Below are 22,255 nucleotides of genomic sequence, written 5' to 3'. Positions count from 1 at the left end.
GAAAGCGGACGTTAAACGATGATGATGATGATGATGATGATATATATAAATAAATATATATATATATATATATATATATATGATGGTGATCTCTTCTCCCGCCATGCCTCTGTCTACCCCTCCATCCTCTCTCGTAGTTTTTCCTTAAGGTCTTCAGGTTCTGGCTATATATAAATGAGAAACCCATTCTAAATTATCTCGCTGACATACTACGACGAAATCTCCAAGATGCAGATAAGATAGAGATTTTTTTTTTATTTACGGCCTCAAACATCTCATAATACCTTCGCGCTTTAGTTTGCCCTCTATTATTTATCTTGTTTCTCTCCATGAAATTCAATTGAATTCAGTTGTTGTCTTAAATTCATGCTTATTCATTTTCTAAGCTTCCTAAATTCATGCTACGTTATATTCTAATCACCTAGAATTCATTGCTCTTTTAAAAATTACGATTTATGCATTGTTGTCTCTCAAATATTTAAAATCTACAATTAAGAGCCCTATCTACTCGCTGGCGGTAACCCGCCCTCCCACCCCCTCCACCGGAAGTTCATTCCTCTGTCATCCTGTCAACCTCGGCTGTCTCCCGGAACCCATCTAGTGGCCTTGGCCATCCTCTCCCCTACCTTTGGGTAGCGCATTAAGTTTGAGAAATGTTTGCAGGTTGTAGGTACTGTTTTGCTTATGAATTCTTCCAATTGCAAGTTTTCTTTTCAGGTACACGACACTGCTTTTCCCCTTCCCAGGCTACAGGCCCACACCCCCAACACCCATACTGTTAGGATTGGCACTCTCAACGTCGGCACGCTGAAAGGTAGATCTGGTGAAATTGTTGAGATGCTTGAACGGAGACGCGTAGATATGTGCTGCATCCAGGAAGTAAGATGGAGAGGAGGTTCTGCGAGGTTCCTCACAGGCAAAGAACACAGGTACAAGATTTTCTGGGCAGGGAACACTGACGGGGTCGGGGGCGTAGGAATACTTCTAGCGGAGAAATGGGTGGATAAGGTAATCGAGGTCGTTAGAGTAAGTGACAGAGTACTTAAGATCAGACTAGTGCTTCATCATAGATTAGCTACTGTCATCTCAGCCTATGCACCTCAACCGGGGCTACCAGATGGTCTGAAAGACCAATTCTATGACACCCTCTTGCAAACTACCTCGTCGACGAGTGACAGGGACCTTCTCTTTGTGGCTGGAGACTTCAACGGTCATGTCGGACGTCGTGCTGGAGGCTTCCATGGCATACATGGAGGCTATGGCTTCGGTTCCCGCAACGAGGAGGGAACCAGACTGCTGGAGTTCTGTGATGCAACCAATCTTATGGTCTGCAATACCAACTTCAGGAAACCTACCAGTCACCTACCGCTCCGGCAGACACTCTAGCCAAATCGACTACATCCTCGCCAGAAATAGGGAAAGAGGGCGGCTTATAAATGCCAAAACCTACCCTGGCGAAGAATGTACCCCACAACATAGATTAGTAGTTAGCGACTTTGGGATCAAGGCAAAATGGGTGCCCAGAATTAGACAGGCTTGGAGAAGAAGGGTGTGGAAGCTTAAAGACCCTGCAAACGGACAGAGACTTAGAGACAAGTTACTTGAAGCATTTAACGAAATAGAAGGGGATATAGCATCATACAACGTGGAAGACAATTGGAGATTTCTGTGGGACGACCTGTTGAAAGCCACCGACCAGATTTGTGGGTGGTGTAAGGTCCCCTCCCGACCCAGAGTAACGTGGTGGTGGAACAAGGAGGTAGACAGGGCTATTAGATGGAAGAACGGTGGTAGCAGGGAATTGTACCAATGTGCCAGAAGGGAGGCTAGGTGACAGGTTTATTTAGCCAGAGGGGAAGCAGATAAGGAAAGATTTGCCAATGTTCTGCGCCGTGAGGACCAAAGAGTCGAGGTATTTCGTGTTGCAAGACAGTGTAGGAGAGAGAATAGTGATGTTGTAGGAGAGAAATGTGTTCGCATGGATGATGGTACGCTTGCACTAAATTAGGCTGCAAAGAAAGAGGTCTGGAGATGCCACTACGATAGATTGCTTAATAAAGAGAATGAATGGGAGAAAGAGAGCCTGCCGTATGTCGACCCAATAGAGGGACCAGCTATCCGAGTTGATAGTACCAGGGTAGATAAAGCAATTAAGAGTATGAAGACCGGGAAAGCCCCCGGCCCATCAGGAATCACTGCAGAGATGCTCAAAATATCTGGCAGTGTTGGCTATAGCCTAGTCACCCGTATTACGAACCAGGTGATACACGAAGGAGTCATACCCAATGACTGGTGTAGCAGCATCATAGTCAACTGCTACAAAGGTAAAGGGGACGCTTTAGATACAAATAATTACAGAGGCATCAAGCTGTTAGATCAGGTTATGAAAGTTACAGAGAGGGTCGTCATAGCCCAACTAATTAGGGAGCGAATCAATTTAGATGAGATGCAGTTTGGGTTCGTGCCAGGTAAAAGCACCACTGATGCCTTATTTCTAGTGAGATAGTTGCAGGAGAAATACCTAGCTAAGGATAAACCTCTGTACCTGGCTTTCGTTGACATGGAGAAAGCCTTTGACAGGGTCCCCCGATCCCTTATCTGGTGGTCAATGAGGAAACTTGGGATAGAAGAATGGTTAGTGAGAGCTGTGCGAGCCATGTACAGAGATGCTGCCAGTAAGGTGAGGGTTGGAAATGAGTACAGCAATGAATTCCGGGTAGAGGTAGGGGTCCACCAAGGTTCCGTCCTCAGCCCCCTATTATTTACCATAGTCCTCCAGGCAATCACAGAGGAGTTCAAGACAGGTTGCCCCTGGGAGCTCCTCTATGCTGATGACCTTGCCCTAATTGCGGAGTCACTATCAGAACTAGAGGAGAAGTTTCAGGTGTGGAAGCAAGGTCTAGAATTGAAGGGCCTTAGAGTCAACCTAGCTAAAACCAAAATCCTAATAAGTAGGAAGGTAGATAAAACACAAACCCCTTCAGGTAGATGGCCCTGCTCAGTATGTAGAAAAGGAGTAGGTAGTAACTCTATAAGATGTACCCGGTGCAAGCTATGGACACATAAGAGGTGCAGCAACATCAAAGGCAGGTTAACTAGCAAGTTAGTTTTTGTTTGTGGCAGATGTTCAGGTGCAATAAAGACTGCAAACAAACAGGGAACAACTTCTATCTCATTCCAGGGTGAAAAACTAGAGGTAGTCGATAGCTTCCGCTATCTGGGCGACCAAGTTAGTAGTGGGGGTGGGTGCGCTGAAAGTGTAGCTGCTAGAATAAGAATAGCCTGGGCAAAGTTTAGAGAGCTCTTACCCCTGCTGGCGACAAAGGGACTCTCACTCAGAGTAAAAGGCAGACTGTATGACGCATGCGTACGAACAACCATGCTACATGGCAGTGAAACATGGGCTGTAACTGCAGAGGACATACGTAAGCTCGCAAGGAATGAAGCCAGTATGCTCCGTTGGATGTGTAATGTCAATGTGAATACCCGTCAGAGTGTAAGTATCTTGAGAGAAAAGCTGAACATTAGAAGCATCAGTTGTGGCGTGCAAGAGAGACGATTGCGCTGGTATGGACATGTGGTGAGAATGGAGGAGGATAGCTGCGTGAAAAAGTGCCACACCCTAACAGTTGAGGGAACCCGTGGAAGAGGTAGGCCCAGGAAGACCTGGGCTGAGGTGGTGAGGCAAGACCTTCGTACATTGGGCCTCACCGAGGCAATGACTACGGACCGAGACCTTTGGAAATGTGCTGTGCGTGAGAAGACCCGGCAAGCCAAGTAAGATCGTTGCCAGTGCCCCTGGACTGGCTCTTGTGCGGGTGGCACATGAGATGCACCATTTTGAGCTTGGCTGTTGCCAGTACCGCCTGACTGGCTCCCGTAGGATTTTCGAGCGAGATCGTTGCCAGTGCCCCTGGACTGGCTCTTGTGCGGGTGGCACATAAAAGACACCATTTCGAGCATGGCCGTTGCCAGTATCGCCTGACTGGCCTTCGTGCAGGTGACACGTAAAAGCACCCACTACACTCTCTGAGTGGTTGGCGTTAGGAAGGGCATCCAGCTGTAGAAACTCTGCCAAATTTAGATTGGAGCCTGGTGTTGCCATCCGGTTTCACCAGTCCTCAGTCAAGTCGTCCAACCCATGCTAGCATGGAAAGCGGACATTAAACGATGATGATGATGAATGAATGATATATATATATACATAGCTAGATAAATGTATTAATACATATATAGAATCATACAGACGTGAATTCATACATGTATGTATAAAGTCACATACACAAGTATATAATATCTATGTTTGTAAGACATTGTAAGAACTTTAAATTACCAAAATGGCAAATGCAGCTGTGTTCTAGAGTTGGCTGATTAATTAACAGTTCATTAACATAATTAACTATATTCGTAAACAAACATATCTGTTCAAAAGTGTTTGGGACGTAATTTGATTTGTACAAAGGCCAGATTCACCAATTTGCTGTTGAGAACATTTCTCACTGAACACAATTGGCATTTCAAGACACCTTCTAATGGAACCAGTGAATGTATTTCTAACGAGTTGGCTATCATCAGTACCATGTCCCACATGACTTTGGACACATTTGTGTCATTATAGCAAAACAGCATTAAAATATGAGCTAATCACCTGCTTTATAGAAATAACTAATCAACAGGTAATGTGTATACACAAATACATGTTGAAAAAACTAAAGTTAACTCTTTTGATATCAATCCACATGTGACCACCCCTGATATCTTTGATACTTTCTGTTTTTAAGTGATCTGAACCAGAACTTCTTTCCATCAGAATTTCGTGTTTCCAGCACCAACTTAATAATTATTTATTAAATTCTTAATTATTTTCAAAATTAATTGGATCAAAAGTGTATTTCAACAGAGATCTGGTAACAGGGTAAAGAGCCACAAACTTCAAATACAAAAATATATTTAAACATTATTTCAATGTGTATATTAGATATTCACACACAGGTTATACATACATCATATATATATACATAAATATATGGTAAAACAATTTAGAAATACCAATTTTTAAACTAAAATCCATTAAATCAAAAATACATCAAAATAAAAAAAACAAAATATTAGTATTAGTAAGTGGGGGGTGCATCAAACAAACAAACCAAGCAAAGAAGAATATTTTACCAAACCATCTTTGATTGGAGAAGAAAAATGGAAAAAAATATTCGGCTGTAGCTGGTGTTAATCTGCTTTGGTGGATCAGAAAAAAAATGGAACAGCAAACTGATTAAGCAACGTAGCTCAAAGATTTTCTTAACAAAAACTAAATATTTGAAATCTTTAAAACATAAATAATGAATCTCTTGAAATGAAATACACTTCCCCATCATGATGTCCACGTACCTTAAGAAAGACTTATTGTTTAAAGACAGACAAACATATATTTAGAAATAGAAACATGTAAAATGACGCCATGTATTCATCTTACATCCATTCATTTTTCTACACTGACATGGATTAGGAATATTTCATTGTTTTATAGTTGGATGCTCTTCCTGTTTCTAACCCTTATCAGTTTTTCAAATAAGGGATTTCTTATTTCACACATCTTCAGTCATGAAAGGAGCAAGGACAACAACAACCTGGCTCATAGCTTGCAATTTAAACACTACCACCCCTACATATACAATGGGCTTCTTTCAGTCTCCAGAAACACATAAGCAGACATGATATATTTGTGCTCATGAGGAAGTCTTTCACTGTATTTTGTGATGGAGAAAATTTCTCACTGCAGACAAATAGGTGTAAGTACACAGAGTCAGCTCAGTGTGTATATATATATATATATATATATATATATATATACACACACATTTGCATATAGCATGCAGTAAACATTAAATCTTGAAATACAAACAGAGCAAAGAACATCTGTCTTTGGAAATTTAGAGAGAAAGAGAGAGAGATGAAGAACATGGGTGACAGTAATGAACAACCAGAGAGAGAGGCCAGGAACTATGCAGGACAGGGAGGGAGGGGGACATACAAATAGAAGACTGTTTGCGTAATGTTGTTAGCTCCAGGAGAAGAAACCAACTCGATCATTGCCCCCCCTCCCACGTGTTCCAACATCCCTGAAGAATTGGCAGTGATTTTGTTCATTTACCACATTATCTGGTATTAATTGGCCAATACATGGACGCAGCTTGTATGTATACACACACAATTACAAACATTGGAATGTATGTGGCTTAAACAGCCAGGCTAATTGCTTTTTTTTTATACATACAAATTTATGACTTATGCACAAATATCAGTTAACAGAAGACCTGCCCACCACACCAGAATGTGATCCTAAAACTGAGGTGTCACATAAAAGTGTTGGTGCCATGTAAAAAGCACCCAGTACACTCTTTTAGGAAGGGAATCCAGCTATAGAAACCAAACCAAAACAGACCATGGAACCTGGTGCAGCCTTTGGCCTTGCCAGTTCTTGTGAAGCCTTCCAACCCATGCCAGCATGGAAAACAGATGTTAGATATTGATGATGATGATGATATATATATATAATGCTAACAAATGTACTGATATGTAAATAGCTGCATAAATTAAGCAAGCCTGTGGTGAAAGGGTCCCTGAAACAACGGCCATCCCATGTTTTTAGGGGTATCTGGGACTATACTGTTCAATGTGTCCTTCCCCTTGTTTAATTAAGATGACAGGGTTTGAGTTTAGGAAGACTTGGCTGTTGTTTCAAGCATGTAAGGCAACCATATAGAAGCTGCCTCTCACTTGCCATGGTCCTTGTTGGTCTCAGAAAATACTCTTAAAAAAATATATTTATAATACGGACGATGTCCACACAAACCTCTGTGGTTGTTATTGTCATTTGAAGACATAAACAAAAATAAAAGTTTACAAAAAAAAACAAATAAAAAGAACAAAAGCTTTAATGAAAAAATAAAAACCTAATAAAACACTAAAAAATACACATTTACACACAAAACCAAACTATTTTTATATAAACAAGTAGAATATGCTCTGCTGAGGAGATCTAATAAGACTGAAACATCTACCTCCCACCAATTGCCTCAAAAAAGCACACCCGTCCACTTCCTATGCTGGTTCCAAAAATTTCAATTTTAATTTATTGAAGTTATTCCCCTTGTTTGTTTGCTTTAAATGTTAAGCACTTCAAGAGGGAGTTTTTGTCTACCAATTGCTAAAATAATCTCAGTTTATAGAAGTTTTCTGACTCTCTATAGGCAATATTTATTGCTACGCATGTTGTCAAACCTAGAATGACAGCTCTCCATTTGAGTATTCAATTGTTTGACTGAATTACCTGCCCTTGAATTAAGGTGCAAACTGGCTGGATATACCACAGACACGCGAGTATCCTCAATGGAAATTGTCAGGCAGAATCAACATGACACAGAGCCATACCTTTTGAATTCCAGCTAAAATCCCCCCAATGGGCTTTAGAACAGTTTCCATCAGCCCAATTTCACTCCCAAAGTTATGGGTCAACCTGATAGGAGGAAACGACACTTGTTCAGGATGCCATGCACTGAGATTGATCCAGGGAACTCATGGATGCAAAGCAAAACTTGACCATTCAGCCAAACAATGAACATGTCAGAGAATAAAAAGCTGGAGGCTCTCAAGCCAAACTTCACCAAAGACGAGAAGGAGAGACTCCTGTCTGGGAGTCCAGTGACTTCAAAGTAAGACAAATTTTATGCTTTCAAAATATATCAAACAATCAACACATCAATGGCGGTCTAACCACCATATGCTCCCTTATACAAACACACAAAAAAGATGCCCTTTTGTTACAATATTTCTCTTGAAATGATCTCAGTTTGTTTCAATTAATTTGGAAAATAACGGAGAATTTAATAGCTTTGTCATTATTTAAGCTGGTGTTTGGAACAAATTAACATGAAATTTTAATGGAATATTTTAATTTGGATTAGAGAACCAGAAGTGGTCACTGGTGGGTTGGCATCAAAAGGGTGAACATAAGGAAAGAATTCTTTCTAAAATCACTAAATAATAATTTGGTAATTGGTCTCCCAAACAGGTGTGTGTGTATAAAGTATGCGTTTATGATGGTGTGTACACAGACAGCTGTGTATGCATTTCAATGTAAAATATGTTAGTAGCAACAAAGAAGCACGTGTTGGTGTTGTTATGCAAAATGTGCAGCAGCCTGTGTTAATGTGTGCTTCGTCCCATGCATCCAGATACAAAAGCAAAAGAGTACAAGTCAAACATCTTTCTTCTATCTTAGAATATCAAGTTCTACTCATTGTTGTTGTTGTTGTTGTTGTTATTATTATTATTATCATCGAATACCTGAAGGTGTCAGGTGAAACTCCTGTTTAACATCAGCTGAATTTTGACAAACATTTGATGGGCTATGAAAGAGGATTAGACATGGTTTATTCTCGTTGCCAGGAACTCATCGCCAATGTAGGATATATTCCAATAAAAACTGGGGTTTTTAACTACATTTTCAAAACATAAACAATCAGAAGTTTGACTTGAAACAATAAGAAAAAAGACCTTTTCTACTAAAAATTAGAGATTGCCATTCTTTGTAAGTTTTCCATCAAAATTTTGACTGAACGTTTCTTAGATTTTGGTGGCCAGGGTTTAAGGCCACATGGTACCATAGCCTCAGTTCATTGGACAAGGCAGCGTTAAAAAGAAATGACATTTAAAATTACAATTGTGTATGTTATTTGCCTAGAGTTACATGATTTGTGATACTGAAACTAATGTCTATATGTGAGTCTATGAGCTGAGGCAGCAGAAGAGATGGGAAACGAAGAGAATACCATTTGTGTGTAGAGTCCTCGCTTCGTTTTCTGGAAGCAGGAGTTGCCAGTAAGTGCAATGAGTGCACAGGGAACAGTCTCTACATGCAGCAGAATTCTTTCTGCAGTGAAACTGGTGCCTCTCTCTCTCTCTCTCTCTCTCCTGCAGTTAAAGACATATTTTGCTTTCGCTGTCTTGTTCCTCTTACTTTACTTCTTTCCATTAAAATTACTTTTTAAAACAAGAAAACACTACAATATAAACTAATTCAGCCATTTTCAATTGGACTTCATCTCTTACTCCATGCCATAATTTGTCTGGACTGATTCGTCCCTCATCATTGGACAAAACAAATACTTTCAACCATCCAGGGATCAACAGTAATCTTCATTTGATACACTTGCTACAGGTGAGTTATCTACTGTATTGGTTGGATTCAAATCTGGCAATTTGATCAAATCACCATAAGATTTGATCAAATATTTTGTGGTCAAGCATTCTTTCCTCAATTGACAATTGGGTATTTTATCTCCAAATCCATCTTAATCCTGGCTTTAATCTTATAAAAGACTTTAGATGCAATATTACTTTGATTTAGCACACTTATAGCCTATCAACACTCAACTTTGAATGGTATGCAGAGGTGATAGAATTCAGTTTGGCATTAGAGATGAACTTGTTGACAAAACAGAAAAAAAAATGTACAATTCTTGAAGTCGTGACAATGAAATTCACAGGATTTGAAATGAGGTGAATCTGAATTATTAAAGCTCAAATTCCTGTTGGTTTATCAATGATAATAATAATATTAGCCACAATGAATACACCATTTAGATATTGAATAAAACATATGACACAAAAAAACCACCACAAAACTACAAAGTCATAAAGAAATAAAACTAAAACCAAAAAACATAAAAAAAAAACATTCCAGAACATTTCAGTTTTACTGTTTTGATCTGAAGATGAGTTTGTGTAGGACATATTTTACATCTTAGAGTCTACGGTTCTGAGATTTTGTCAAATGACCAATATTTTGTTGTCTAAAATTCTTTCCAAATACCCAATCAACATTTTGACATTTTATCTCTAAATCTGACTTAGTCCTGGCATTAATCTAACAGAAAACTTTCCAGATACCGTATTCCTTGGTTTACTAAACTCATGGCCAACAACAGCAGTAATATTATTCAAGGTCTCACATAAGAGAGGAAACTTTCTGACAAAATTTACAATTCTTCACTTCTGACAATCAAATTCTTCACAGAAATTTTGCAGATCACATCACAAGTGAGCTTTTTGTTTTAACTATTTATCACAAACTCCCCAATACACCCCACACTTACCCTCAAACTTGGTTGTTGTAATAAAACGGATAAATATTTAGACCACATAAAACTGGAACAAAACTATTTTTAAATGTCAGAAGAAAGTTGATCTAATGAAATTTTATGGCTGGCATTTGAACAGTTTGGGAAAATATTTATAAAATTTAAAAATGAACACCAAATAAAATTTAACCTTAACAACAACAACAACAACAACATTATTTATTCTAATAGTGATAATGCCTGTTGTTTTGAGCAGACCTGTGGTCAAAGTTATGCCAGCAATGACCATCCCTCTCTATTTTTTTGTTTTTCTCTGGTATCAGATATCTATACTACATTATCTAATAAGATGTGTGTGTTTTTAATGTCCACTCTACCAATGTAAGAGAAATTTGGCTGCTATTTCTAGAGAGACAAGCAATCAGAGAAACTCCCTTGTTGAAATGGTGATAGAGACAATGAAGTGAAACTGAGGACACATACTGATCCCAGCCCCTTAAAAATACTTCAACACAGCACTGCAATTAAAGAAATATTCAACACTACTCATTATACCTGTTTACAGCCATGTGGACTGAGCCAATGAGGAGTTGAACAATTTGCAACAGACACAGCAGAACACTGGAAACTGTCAACGATTTAAATAACTGGGATTTCATGAAATTATTCAAATAGGTAAGAGATCATTCCAGAACAAGGGATTGAAGAGAGAGAGAGATTGCAAAACAATTGAAGTGTAAGAGGGAAAGAAAGAAAAAGAAGCAAGATTAAAGATTTGGATTATGTAGATTAAAACAAACAATAAAGGGGGATTTTAATGCCTGAGAACAAATTGTATTAACTAGGATCTTCTAAATCCCATCACATGAATGGTGAGCCCACAACATTTATGGAGGGAGAGACATGTGGGTGAAAGGGTGAAGACAGGGGGTCTGTCCAATAGGGGCAGAGGTGACTGTGTGGTGGAGAAGCTTACTTCCAAACCATGTAGTCTCAGGTTCAATCCCACTGCACAACACCTTAAGCAAGTGTCTTCTACCATAGCCTCATACTGACCAAAGCGTTGTGAGTGGATTTGGCAGACAGGAAGAGAAACAGGCCTGTCACTCACACGTACGTGTGTGTGCACGTCCATCCTTGTCTCAACATCACATAATGGTTGCAAACGAGTGTCACCATCATATAAGTTTCTAATCTTCCATAAAACATGTCTTGTTGTGGGGAAATATGACCTTAGTTGTAAACAGGTGAGGGTTGGTGACAGGAAGTGCATCCAACCGTAGGAAATCTGCCTTCACAAATTCTGTCTTATGGAAAAGACAACGATGATGAATAGTTTGTCAAAGAAAAATGCCAGAGATGGCCAAGTTGACAAAGTACTAAGAGAGTACTCTGATGGCCAAGCTGATAAAGTACTAAAAGAGTACTCTGATGGTCAAGCTAATAAATTAGTGCGTCTCTGGCCATTCCTCTTAGCTGTTTGGAAGAATCCCACAATAACATCACTCACTGCACATGCAACAGTAATTTAATAATTCTCTTCTCTGTGGGTTTGTCAGAGAGAAGATGTGTTTTGCTGGTGTCATCAGCATTCCAAGAGTATGGTTCCTGAGACCAGAGTCTCCAGGTCTGAGACAAGAATGGAAGAGGTTGGATTAAAATGGGAATCAATTCTTGATGCAACAGAGTGGAATGGAAGAAGAATGAACAAAGAAATTGTAACAGTTGTAGAGGAATAAAACCAGCTGAAAAAAATCAAGAATATTGTAAGGTAAAAATTTGAAGAGAAGAAGACATTGTCAACATATCCAAGAAGACCAATTCCACAATTTCATGAGACAATGAAAATCATTACGTCTTTGATATGATATTGGAATAAATTGATTGGTTTATATTTGGAAGCATGTACGTGTGGGAGAGAACTCAAAGAAGATTCTAATATCTCAGAGTATAAGAAAATGTTAAGAAATGCAACAAATGATGAAAAGAAACGAGAGATCTAAAATGCAATGCATGTCCAAAGAAAGTATGATTCTCCTAGATGAGAAAATGTTTTATTTCATCCTAACCAAGATGCGGAAAAATATTTCCAAAATCTATAGAATACATTCCAGTCTTTCATTGTAATGGTATTAAAATAATTCTTCAGAACATTTTCATGTTAATTAATTTGATTTTTCATAAATTCATCGAATATTTGGGAAAGAGATGTTCAGGATTTCTTCAAAGTATAAGGAACACAAGTTAAGCAACTTCAATTAGGAATTGAAGCAAATTACCAACAGATTTGCTGGGATTTACAATTTAAACTTAAAGATTATCATGACTTTTTTTAAATCTTATTACTACAGAGTTATCTTAATAAAGGAAAAGATTTGCTTTTAGCTTCCTGACTTGTCAATGTGTGTGTGTGTGTGTATTAAAATATATTGAAATCTCTAAAAACAACTCGCACACAATTTGTCAGTTACCATGCAAGCTCATAACTAAGTTTTACTAAAAATAAAAGGGAAAACAAAGGCTCGTTTGTAGAATTGCCTGGCAAAGGAGAAGTTGGTTGTGCATGTCTGTTTCTATTGCAACGGATTGCTTAGAATTGTACAAGTTATGAACGGTCGCATCTCATTATCAATGTTGGAAACAGATGTACATTTTGAAAACCAGGCAGTTCTACAACAGAACCCAAAACAAAATATTCTTTTTATATAATAAAAATAAATAATAACCCAAAAGCAATCAAATTTTAAAAAAACAGGAAAGGAAATCAGGCTAGAAGGAAAAAAACAAAACAAACAAAACCCAAAAGATGTCAAAATGTACTTTTTAAATGTTAGCGTCGTCCTCTGATACATTGGCTTCCACCTGAGCTATTCGCTCTTCTAAGGATTTTATTCGTCGTTCGTGAGCCTTGATGATCAGTTTCAATTTCCGAATATCGTCCAGAACAGTCTGCGCATCGAATGCCTGTGGGGGACAGAGAAAGAACATGCAGACGACAACAGGGTTAAGTTAAGGGACAACTGAGTAGTTAGGGGACAGGAAGGATAGGGATAGGGGAGAGAGAGAGAAAAGTGGGGTGTATGAAACATTCACCTGGAGAAGGGGAGAGAGAGAGAGCAAAATGAAGGTGAAGCTAGAAAAAAAAAAGAGAAGAAATGAAGAAGTTGATAGAAAAATCATGCTAAAAATTCCCCCAGTTTTTCTTTTGGTGCCATGGAAATATTGGTTTAGGAACTGGAGGTAGAGATAAGATGTGTATCTTGTGTAGGAGTGAAGTGGAAGTAAGCCTGATTGACTGGTCTTTATGATTAGCTGCAAAGAACATAGCTGGATCAAAGAGTCAAACATACACACACACACCCACACACATATATATATATATAAAAGGGTTATTGTTCATGAGTTTGTTCCTTGCAGTTAGACGATCAACAAAGAGGTTTACTTGGATGTCCTGAAGTATTTCAGAGAAGTTTTGGGAAGAACAGAATTCCACAAGCAGACACAAGCAAAACCTGGATGCTACACCATGGTATACAGCTGGTCACTTGTCAGTCCTTATCCAAGACATTTTGATAAAGCTCCAAAAGATTCTTGTACTCCAACTGTCCTGTTTTCTCAATTTGGCATCAGTAGATATATTTTGGACAGGAATGAGTTTCTTCCAGAGATTCATCAAGAACTAGATCAAAGGTCATTGGCATATAAAAGTTGCAAAGAACATCCAGTCTTCAATACTAATGTCATTACTTCAAGAACAAATATTACAAGAACAACTTTGGTGAACCTTTACAGACTTCACTGAACACACACACCTAACTTTACATCAATAATGTTTTCCCTGTCACGAAGACTCTCTTCACTTTAAAATCTTGGTCGAATGAAACATTCTGCCTTCGCAAATCCAAAGGGATATCAGAGCCCTTTTCCTCACAAAGAACAACATTAATTCTCTTCTCCTTCAAACCACTTTTCTCTGGTTAAATACATCCAATGTCTTCTTCCATTTAGCTTCTGATTCCATTTCTCATTCACTTTTGTTGTTCTCTTCATGCCACTGACCAGAGGCTAAAATACATCATCCTTAGACACACCAATCCAGTCTCTTGGCATTACCCAGCATTCGTTAACGATTAAGGGATTGGTCAACTTCCATATCTTCCTTCTTTTCACACATCGATGTTGAGAAATAAATTTGTCATTCTGGAGATTCCAAGAGACATCTTTAGTTCTTGTACAATGACCTTAACCTCCATGCACATGTCCAAATATTTCGTGATATGGTTAGTGAAACAACCCTTGAATAGCAAGGTTCTTTTCATCCATCTGTTAATCCTACATGTGGGATACACATGTAGAGATCACAGATGCCATCATGTTGCCTATGACTTGTATAAATTTACTTCTTTCATTACAGGTCCTACCTACCTGGAATGGAATAATTAACTTGGAAATTTGATTTTAAACTTACCATTCTTGATTTTTTTTTTTTTTTTGATAAATGTTAAATTGAAATGTGTGTTAATATATGTATGCATGTGAGAGTCAGAGAACGTATGAGAACAAGAGAGAGAGAGAGAGAGAGAGAAAGAGAGAGAGAGAGAGAGAGAGAGAGAGAGAGAGTATGCGTCCTTCTGGCCCCACTTTACAATGGAAATAAAAGAAAAAGTCACAGAAAAATGGAGTGATTCAGCAATCAATGAAACAAAACAAAAAAGCAATTCTTGATTGAAACAGAACTTGTCACAGACAACAAACCAGCATTTTCATTTACTCAGCCCATCATAGTCAAGATGATAAAATCCTGAAGATAAGCTGGGATGTTGTTGATGAGTCAAAGTTAAGGAAGGAAGAAGCATACTGAAAATTCAAAAACAAATTAAAATTAAAATTAAATTAAATTTTGGTTCTTCAATTCCATGTAGACTTAAAATTTCTCTTTTTAGATGACATTGCTATTCTATTTAGTTTCATGAATTAGTAATTTTGATTGGGAGAAAAAGAAAAATTCCTCCTGGGCCTTTTTCTATATTATGAAAATGAAAGTGTGATATTGTTTAGCTTGATGAATGAAGGAAAATTCACGAATGTCTCAGACTGAACTTGGGTATTATCTAAAAGTTACAATAAAAAAAACAAATGAATTATAAAACAAAGGAACCGGTACCTGTATTAAGATAAAAAAAAGTTACGAGAGTATTTTAAGAACACAAGTTTCTTATGACTGAGGAAAAGAACACTGAACCGTTTCAAAAACTGAGGCACCAACATCAAGATGTTTGGCATTTGTCCACATACACTCTGGATGAGAAGAGTCATACTCACAGGGGGTAAACTCGGGGCACCTGCAGGCACATTATTGCTAGAGGGAGTATTTGATAGGTTGGCCGACTGTCGTTGATTAACAGGTTCTGCTGCTGCTGCAGGGGCAGGAGCAGGCTTCACTTCATTTTGTGGAGGAGCAGGCTTACTGACAGGGGCTGGAGCCGGTGCAGGAGAATGTACAACTGGTTCTGGTTTGGGGGCATGGACTACTGGAGCCGCCGCTGGAGTTGGTGATCCTCGCGAAGGAGTTTGAGCAGGAGGAGAATCACTTCCACCAGCTGGTTTCATCATTTTATCCAAAATGTTGGATCGCCTGACAGTCTTTAGAGGTTCCTTCATAGTGGATTTAAAGCCATCTTTCAGTGAAACCTGAAAAGAAATTTGGTGAATTTTAACCATTTGCATAATATAATACACATACATATTACATACAGGAGTAGCTGTGTGGTAAGTAGCTTGCTTACCAACCACATGGTTCTGGGTTCAGTCCCAATGCATGACACCTTGGGCAAGTGTTGTCTACTATAGCCTCAGGCCAACCAAAGCCTTGTGAGAGTGGAGTTGGTAGACGGAAACTGAAAGAAGCGTGTGAGATATATAGGTCCTGGGGTCTATTTACTCGACTAAAGGCAGTGCTCCACCACTTGTATGACAGCGACATTCGTTTACATCTATTTTGCCATGACAAGGTAAGGCTGCAGGCATACATGTACACCCACAAACATTCCCCGATACGAAAATGGTTTGTGAAGAGGAAGACAAGCTGTAATCGAAGTAAAAGACCACCAGAAACTGTAGCTGGGAACCAAACAAGACGATAGCCTTACCAACACAGGGTCAGCATCTTTACCATTAAACCAATCCGGTGCAGAAATAGCAGGAGATTCATCGGCTGTGTCTGGGTACAAATCATCTTGGTAAAGTTCAGACTGGAATCACAAAAGACATTTCGCAAATAAGACACACGTAACAATACACAACAGAAACACAAATGTTTTGACCCCTTTTTTTGTTTGTTTTTTGTTTTTTTTATATGAAGCCTGACTGAGACTGCCCTTGGGTCTAACGATACAAAATTTGTGTTTCAAAATGATTTAAGCCTTCAGCATTCAGATCAATCTGTCAAAAGTAATCCTTATTTATTCCCATTGTTTTGAATTAATCCCACATTATCTTCTAGCTTTCAGATTTCAATGATGTGATTGCTTATTTTTAGAATGACATTGTAGAGAAGGTATGAGAAGCCAGATCTGGCCAGTTTGAACATAAAACAGGAAGAATATTTTGGGCTGGATATGGCCAGTTTAAATGCAAAAAAGTTAAATTGAAACTTTGCAAGGAAATTTTGTGTCAATTTTTGTACCAAACAACAGTTTAATTAATAATGACAAAGTTATTTTAGTAAATTTTTCATTTTTTGCAAAATTAATTTAACCAAAGTTGGTGTATTTCAATTGAAATATGGGAACAAAAGAATTAAAAAAGATCCCATGTTTTGACCCCTGAATTATAGGACAACACATCCCATAATTATGGCTAGGTTCCACTTAAACAGATAATAAATCTACATGGAAAACAGTGAGATTCCACGAGATCCAAACGGGACAATGTTCCTTGCCTTCAAAGAATAACTTTTTGTTTAAAATGATACAAGTTTACACCAAAATGTGTTTGGAACACACATTTGTAGGGAAGGAGTTGGTGTTCTCTGAAGACAAAATACGATAGGGGTTAGCACTATTCATGTTGGAATTTGTTGGAATGTATCAAGAAAGAACATATACATCACTGTTGCATCCACTTCAACAATTCTTCAGTTAATTAGCTTTGTACCACAGTAGAATTGGATGTCATTATCCAACAACAACTAAATTAGAATTCTTTTAATCGTTTCAAAGGGGGGGGGGGGAGCTGGATTAAAGCTGATCTTCAAATAATTTTTAAGTTTGTTGAGATGAGACTTCATGTGTTACTATAACAGAAAACGGCAATTACTTACTTTTCTTGGAACTGTAAAAGGAATAACTTCGCAGAGGCCATTATTAAGAAGTTTGTAGAATCTGAAAAAAGAAAAACAAAAATTTTGGTTTCAATTATTTCTTTTTTGATTGAAAGTGAGCAATTGTCAAAGGATAACAAGGAAAAGCAAAAAGAGTTCATCAAAAAGATAAGGTGAAATTTGAGAGGATTCAGCTGTTATTTCTAGCAACACAGGAGATCACTTAGAAGCTTTGTTGTTAGCTTCAAGTAGATCAGGACATTGTTGGGTCTCTTACCTTGAAATTTCACACTGATTCACGTTGACACCACGTTTGGGCATCATGCCAATACCTCGCTGTGGTTCTGATGACTTGTAGTTATTCAGGAAATATACAAATGGTGACCCCTCGATTATCTCATAGTAGAATATACCACAATCACCCTGGTGGGAGAGAGAGATAGATAATAAGGATGAAACAGAGAGAGAGAGTTGAAGGAGTTGAGGAGAGGGAGATAGATGGAAGGGAAAACAAAAGGGCAAACCATGCCAAAATAGACAGGGAGCCTGAACAGCTCTTCAGCTGGTCAGCTCATGTCAGATAATCCAACCCATCTGAGACCACCACTCCTGGTTCTAAACCGGCCATCAACATTTCATGTTAATTTATGTCCCAAACACCAGCTTAATGACAAAGTTATTTAATTAAATTCTTCATTATTTTCAGAATTAATTGAAACAAAGACAGTTGTAGTTCCACAGAAAAATGGTAACAGAAAGGTAAAAAAAAAAAAAAATAATGCAAATGTTGAAAGCTGAAGAAATCTGAAAAATGTCAAAGGATTTACCTTGCCACATAGATATACCATGTTTGTATCTGGATCATAAAATGGGAACAGAACACCATTGCTATTGTCTATTTCTTGCATTGTCAATGGAGTGGACAAATCTTTCTGGGAAGGAGAAAAAAAAACAAACAAAAAACACAATTAGAGAGGGAAGATAAAGCATTAATAATCAAAGTAAAAAAAATATATATATATATATAAAAATACAAATTTCCTTTTCCCTCCAGTTTAGGTTCAGATAAAATATGCAGGAGATAAACAACAGGGTTTCTGTGAAGTATTTTAATTAAATCTATTTGTGTGTTTGTGTCTATCTATCTACTCAGCTTCACATTCAAGTTTCATGGCAGCCCAAGACACGTCCACCTCGTCTAATGAGGAGCTGAGTTAAACTTATAAAATACAAGTAACTTCAATCAAATGTGGTGAGTTCTTTCTTTCGTTTGTTCACTCTCTGTCTATCACTTCACATTATCACAACACTGGTTCACTCACCTCATCCCAAAGGGCATATTGTCGCTCGCTCATTCTAGAAAAACCAGTTGTAAAGATCTTGCCATTCCTTAAGAAAACACACTGGGATGGTTTGGAACCTTGGTGTCCCTTGGCACTCTGAAAAGTACAAAGAAATAATACAAATCAAACAAGGAACACAATTATTTAGCAAGACACTCTTTTCACAGTAAATGGAAATATTTAATTCACAGCTTTGCACAAACTGACAATCCTACCATGGCACATCTTGAGCAAGTATTTTCTACTTTTAAACCCAGACTCCCTCAAGATTAGTATTGGTTTAGGACATCAAGACAAAAGAGTAGAGTGAACTTGCTTGGGAGACAGGAGAATTAAACATTTTGGAACAGAGTCCTTCTTCAGGATAAAGTTGTCAAATGTAATGATTATTTATTCAAATTGTTTTGAATTAATTATGCATTATCTAATAGCATTGAGGTTTCGATGATGTAATTGTTTATTTTTAGAATGTTAATGTAGGTTAGGTGTGAGAGGCTAGATATGGCCAGTTTGAATGTAAAACATGAAGAGTATTTGGGTCAGATTTGGCCAGTTTAAATGCTAAAGGATTAAAAACACAGCCGAATTTTGTTTCTTCCATTTTAGCTCTGAGACAGCCAAAGCCTTGGGAGTGGATCTAGAAGAGGACATGCTTCATTGTTCCCCATATTTCTAGACTAATCCAAATTTAGACCAGTTTTATTATAATGGAGCTAAAGCTTCACATTCTTCTCTTCTGATAATGAATTCATTTTGGGAATAGAATAGTCATCTTGAATTTCCTCTCTGACTCTGCTTCTACTTGTCTGGTATAGGTATGTGGTCAAGAAATTTGCTTCCCAACCAAGTGGCTTCAAGTTCAGTCCCACTGCATGGCACCATGGGCCACTGTCTACATCCCTAGGTCAGCAAAAGCCTTGTGAGTGGATTCAGTCGAGGGAAACTGAAGGAAGCCTGCTGTGTGCGGGTGTCTATGCCTCTTGACAGTGAATGAAACGTGTCATAGAAATGGTGTCATTTGTTTCCAATCTTCCATGAAAACATGTCTGGCTATAAGGAAATATTACTTGAATTGACAACAGGAATGTAGTAAAAGACATTTGGCCAATGTGTTTTTTGATTGTTCTTGAGTTATAAGGGCCAGTTTAGGTCCTTAGTATTGTAAGTTACAAAGTGAGTTTCACTAGTGCAGTGCCATGACAAAAGCACTCAGTACACTCTGTAAAGTGACTGGCATTAAGAAGGGACTCTAGCAATAGAAACCATACCAAACCAGACAATGAGAAAGGGTACAGTCCTCTGATTTGTCAGGTCCCATGAGACCAGCTCATGCAGTCATGGAATACAAGTGTTGAAGGAGGAGGAAGACACACAAGGCCATACTTTTTATTTGGAAAAGGGAAACTATAATCAATAAAATCAATCACCATTACTTGATTGGTACTTTATTTTATTGATCCCCCACCACTACCACTCCCCAGAAGACTGAACGCCAAAGTTAAACTCAGTGGAATTTCAGCACAAGAAGTTGCAACTAAATACAAAGAATTCTGAATGATGTTTACATGATTCTACCAATGCACCATTCCTGAAGACTGGCAATTTGTCAGTTTTAATTTTTGTTAAAATCAAGAAGAAAGCATTTCTGGTTTAGTGAAGAGAATTTAAAGGAAGACGGAGTTTCTGCTAAGAGAATCTAAGTTTCCGACTGACTCATTCACAGCTTTTGATACTTTGTTGTTGTCTGATAGCAGCAACAACAGACATAGATTGGTAACGAAGCATAAAGATTTCAAGAGAACCGACCTTTAACTCGCTACCAGTCCTAGGATCAAGAATACGAATCATTTTGTCTTTTGTTGTGACCGCAACACGACTGCCATTGTAATTGAAACTGGCAGATAAAATCAAATCAGGAAGTTCTATTTCGACCAAAGGTTCCCCAGTTCCACAGTTCCAGATGAAGATTTTGTTATCTGAGCCTGAAAGACAAAAATAAAATGGAGGATAATTATTTTACATCAATAACGAGACTATTAAAGCCTTAATTTAATATCGACTCATCTGTGACCACTCCTGGTTCTGTGATACAAATTTCCTGTTTGAAATTAACCAAAATTAAAATGTTCCATTGGAATTTCATGTTAATTAAAGGTTCCAGACAACAGTTTTAATTATGACAATTATTTCACTAAATTCGTCATCACTTTATCTTTTCATTTACTTCAATCAATTGGTGGACTGCGACCACACTGGAGCACAAAAAGGCTTAGGTGAACAAATCAACACCAGTATTTTTTAAAATCTGATACTTATTTCTATTGGTCTCTTTTGCTGAACCTCTAAGTTTAAGGGATTAATCAACCAACATCAACTGTCAAGCCAGGAAGGGAGTGGGGTGACACAAATCGCCCCCACAGAGGTTTCTGTAGAGTTTCCATCAACTAATTTCACTCGCAAAGGATTGGTTGGCTGAGACTTTAATAGAAGACACTTGATGCCAAAGACGTTCTGTTGGATGGTCCAAACTTGAGGCCCACACGGTTGAAAAGCAAACTTTCCAACCACGCACTCCTACTTTCTCCTTCCTTCATTTTAATTCCCTGACCTTTATAATTTCTTTAGATAAACATTTTCTAAAAGGATTCGCAGCTGATATCAGTCGTACCATGTTATAACATACAACCATGCTGTATATTTATGAGTCTCAGGTGGAGTAAGGAGATCCAGCTCCCACTGCAAGCTTTGCTGGCATTCAATGCAATTCAGGAGTGTTTTATTAAATTACAGAGCTGGCTTCAAACCGTCTCACAAGTATAAACTGGTATGGGATGGGCTCCACCGAAATCATTTGCCCTAAATACTTTTTAAATTTGCTAAACTGATCTTATTAGGTGAATCAACTTTTCTATCACAGGGTGTTTTGTTTCATTTTGTTTTTCTATTTTATTGACAGAATTGTTACAAAGTCAGAGACTTCTTCCAACACTTTTCATTCTCAGAGTAAATCCTGTCATTCATCTTTTTAAGTCTGATAAAATGAAGTATCACTGAAATACTTGTGCATTTCAACATCATCATTATCATCATCATCATCATCATCATCTAATGTCTGCTTTCCATGCTGGCATGGGTTGGACAGTTTGACAGAAGCTGGCAAGACCAGGAGCCACAGCAGGTTCCTTTGTTTTGCCAAGGTCTCTCCAGCTGGATGCCCTTCCTAACACCAACCACTTTACAGAGTGTCCTGGGTGCTTTTTACATGGCAAAACAAAAGGAAAAAAGCCCTCAACTGAGAAGAGAGAGTAGTATCGAGTGGGAGTGGCTGTGTGCCAGATGAGAGCATTGGGGATACTATAATTAATGGTTCCCTTCCTTCAAATTTCAGGCCTTTCTTTTCACCAATTTTCATCATTCTGTTGCCATGGTGAATTGGTGACATACATTAC

The 22,255-nt window shown here is 38.1% G+C and overlaps 1 protein-coding gene across 5 annotated transcripts in view; it reads right to left on the bottom strand.

Annotated features, from left to right (window-relative positions):
- Positions 1–22,255, bottom strand: part of LOC106869567 (coronin-1C-A) — a 91,356-nt gene that overhangs the window by 5,099 nt on the left and 64,002 nt on the right. For 3 of the 5 annotated variants that reach the window (XM_089341159.1, XM_052976596.2, XM_052976597.2), the window contains exons 4-10: positions 20,613–20,788; positions 18,786–18,902; positions 18,291–18,395; positions 17,741–17,886; positions 17,464–17,524; positions 16,292–16,393; positions 15,465–15,833 (exon numbers count right to left, since the gene is read on the bottom strand). In XM_089341159.1, coding sequence (XP_089197285.1) covers positions 15,465–15,833; positions 16,292–16,393; positions 17,464–17,524; positions 17,741–17,886; positions 18,291–18,395; positions 18,786–18,902; positions 20,613–20,788 — 1,076 coding nt within the window. Of the gene's footprint in view, positions 1–12,962; positions 13,107–15,464; positions 15,834–16,291; positions 16,394–17,463; positions 17,525–17,740; positions 17,887–18,290; positions 18,396–18,785; positions 18,903–20,612; positions 20,789–22,255 lie in introns of all 5 variants that reach the window. The other 2 variants (XM_052976598.2, XM_089341160.1) reach the window with 1 other exon arrangement.

Source organism: Octopus bimaculoides, chromosome 24 (assembly GCF_046866305.1).
Source record: "Octopus bimaculoides isolate indiv1 chromosome 24, ASM4686630v1, whole genome shotgun sequence".
Lineage (NCBI taxonomy): Eukaryota > Metazoa > Mollusca > Cephalopoda > Octopoda > Octopodidae > Octopus > Octopus bimaculoides.
The sequence above is the reverse complement of the archived record's forward strand: the minus strand, read 5'-3'. Positions and strand labels throughout refer to the sequence as shown.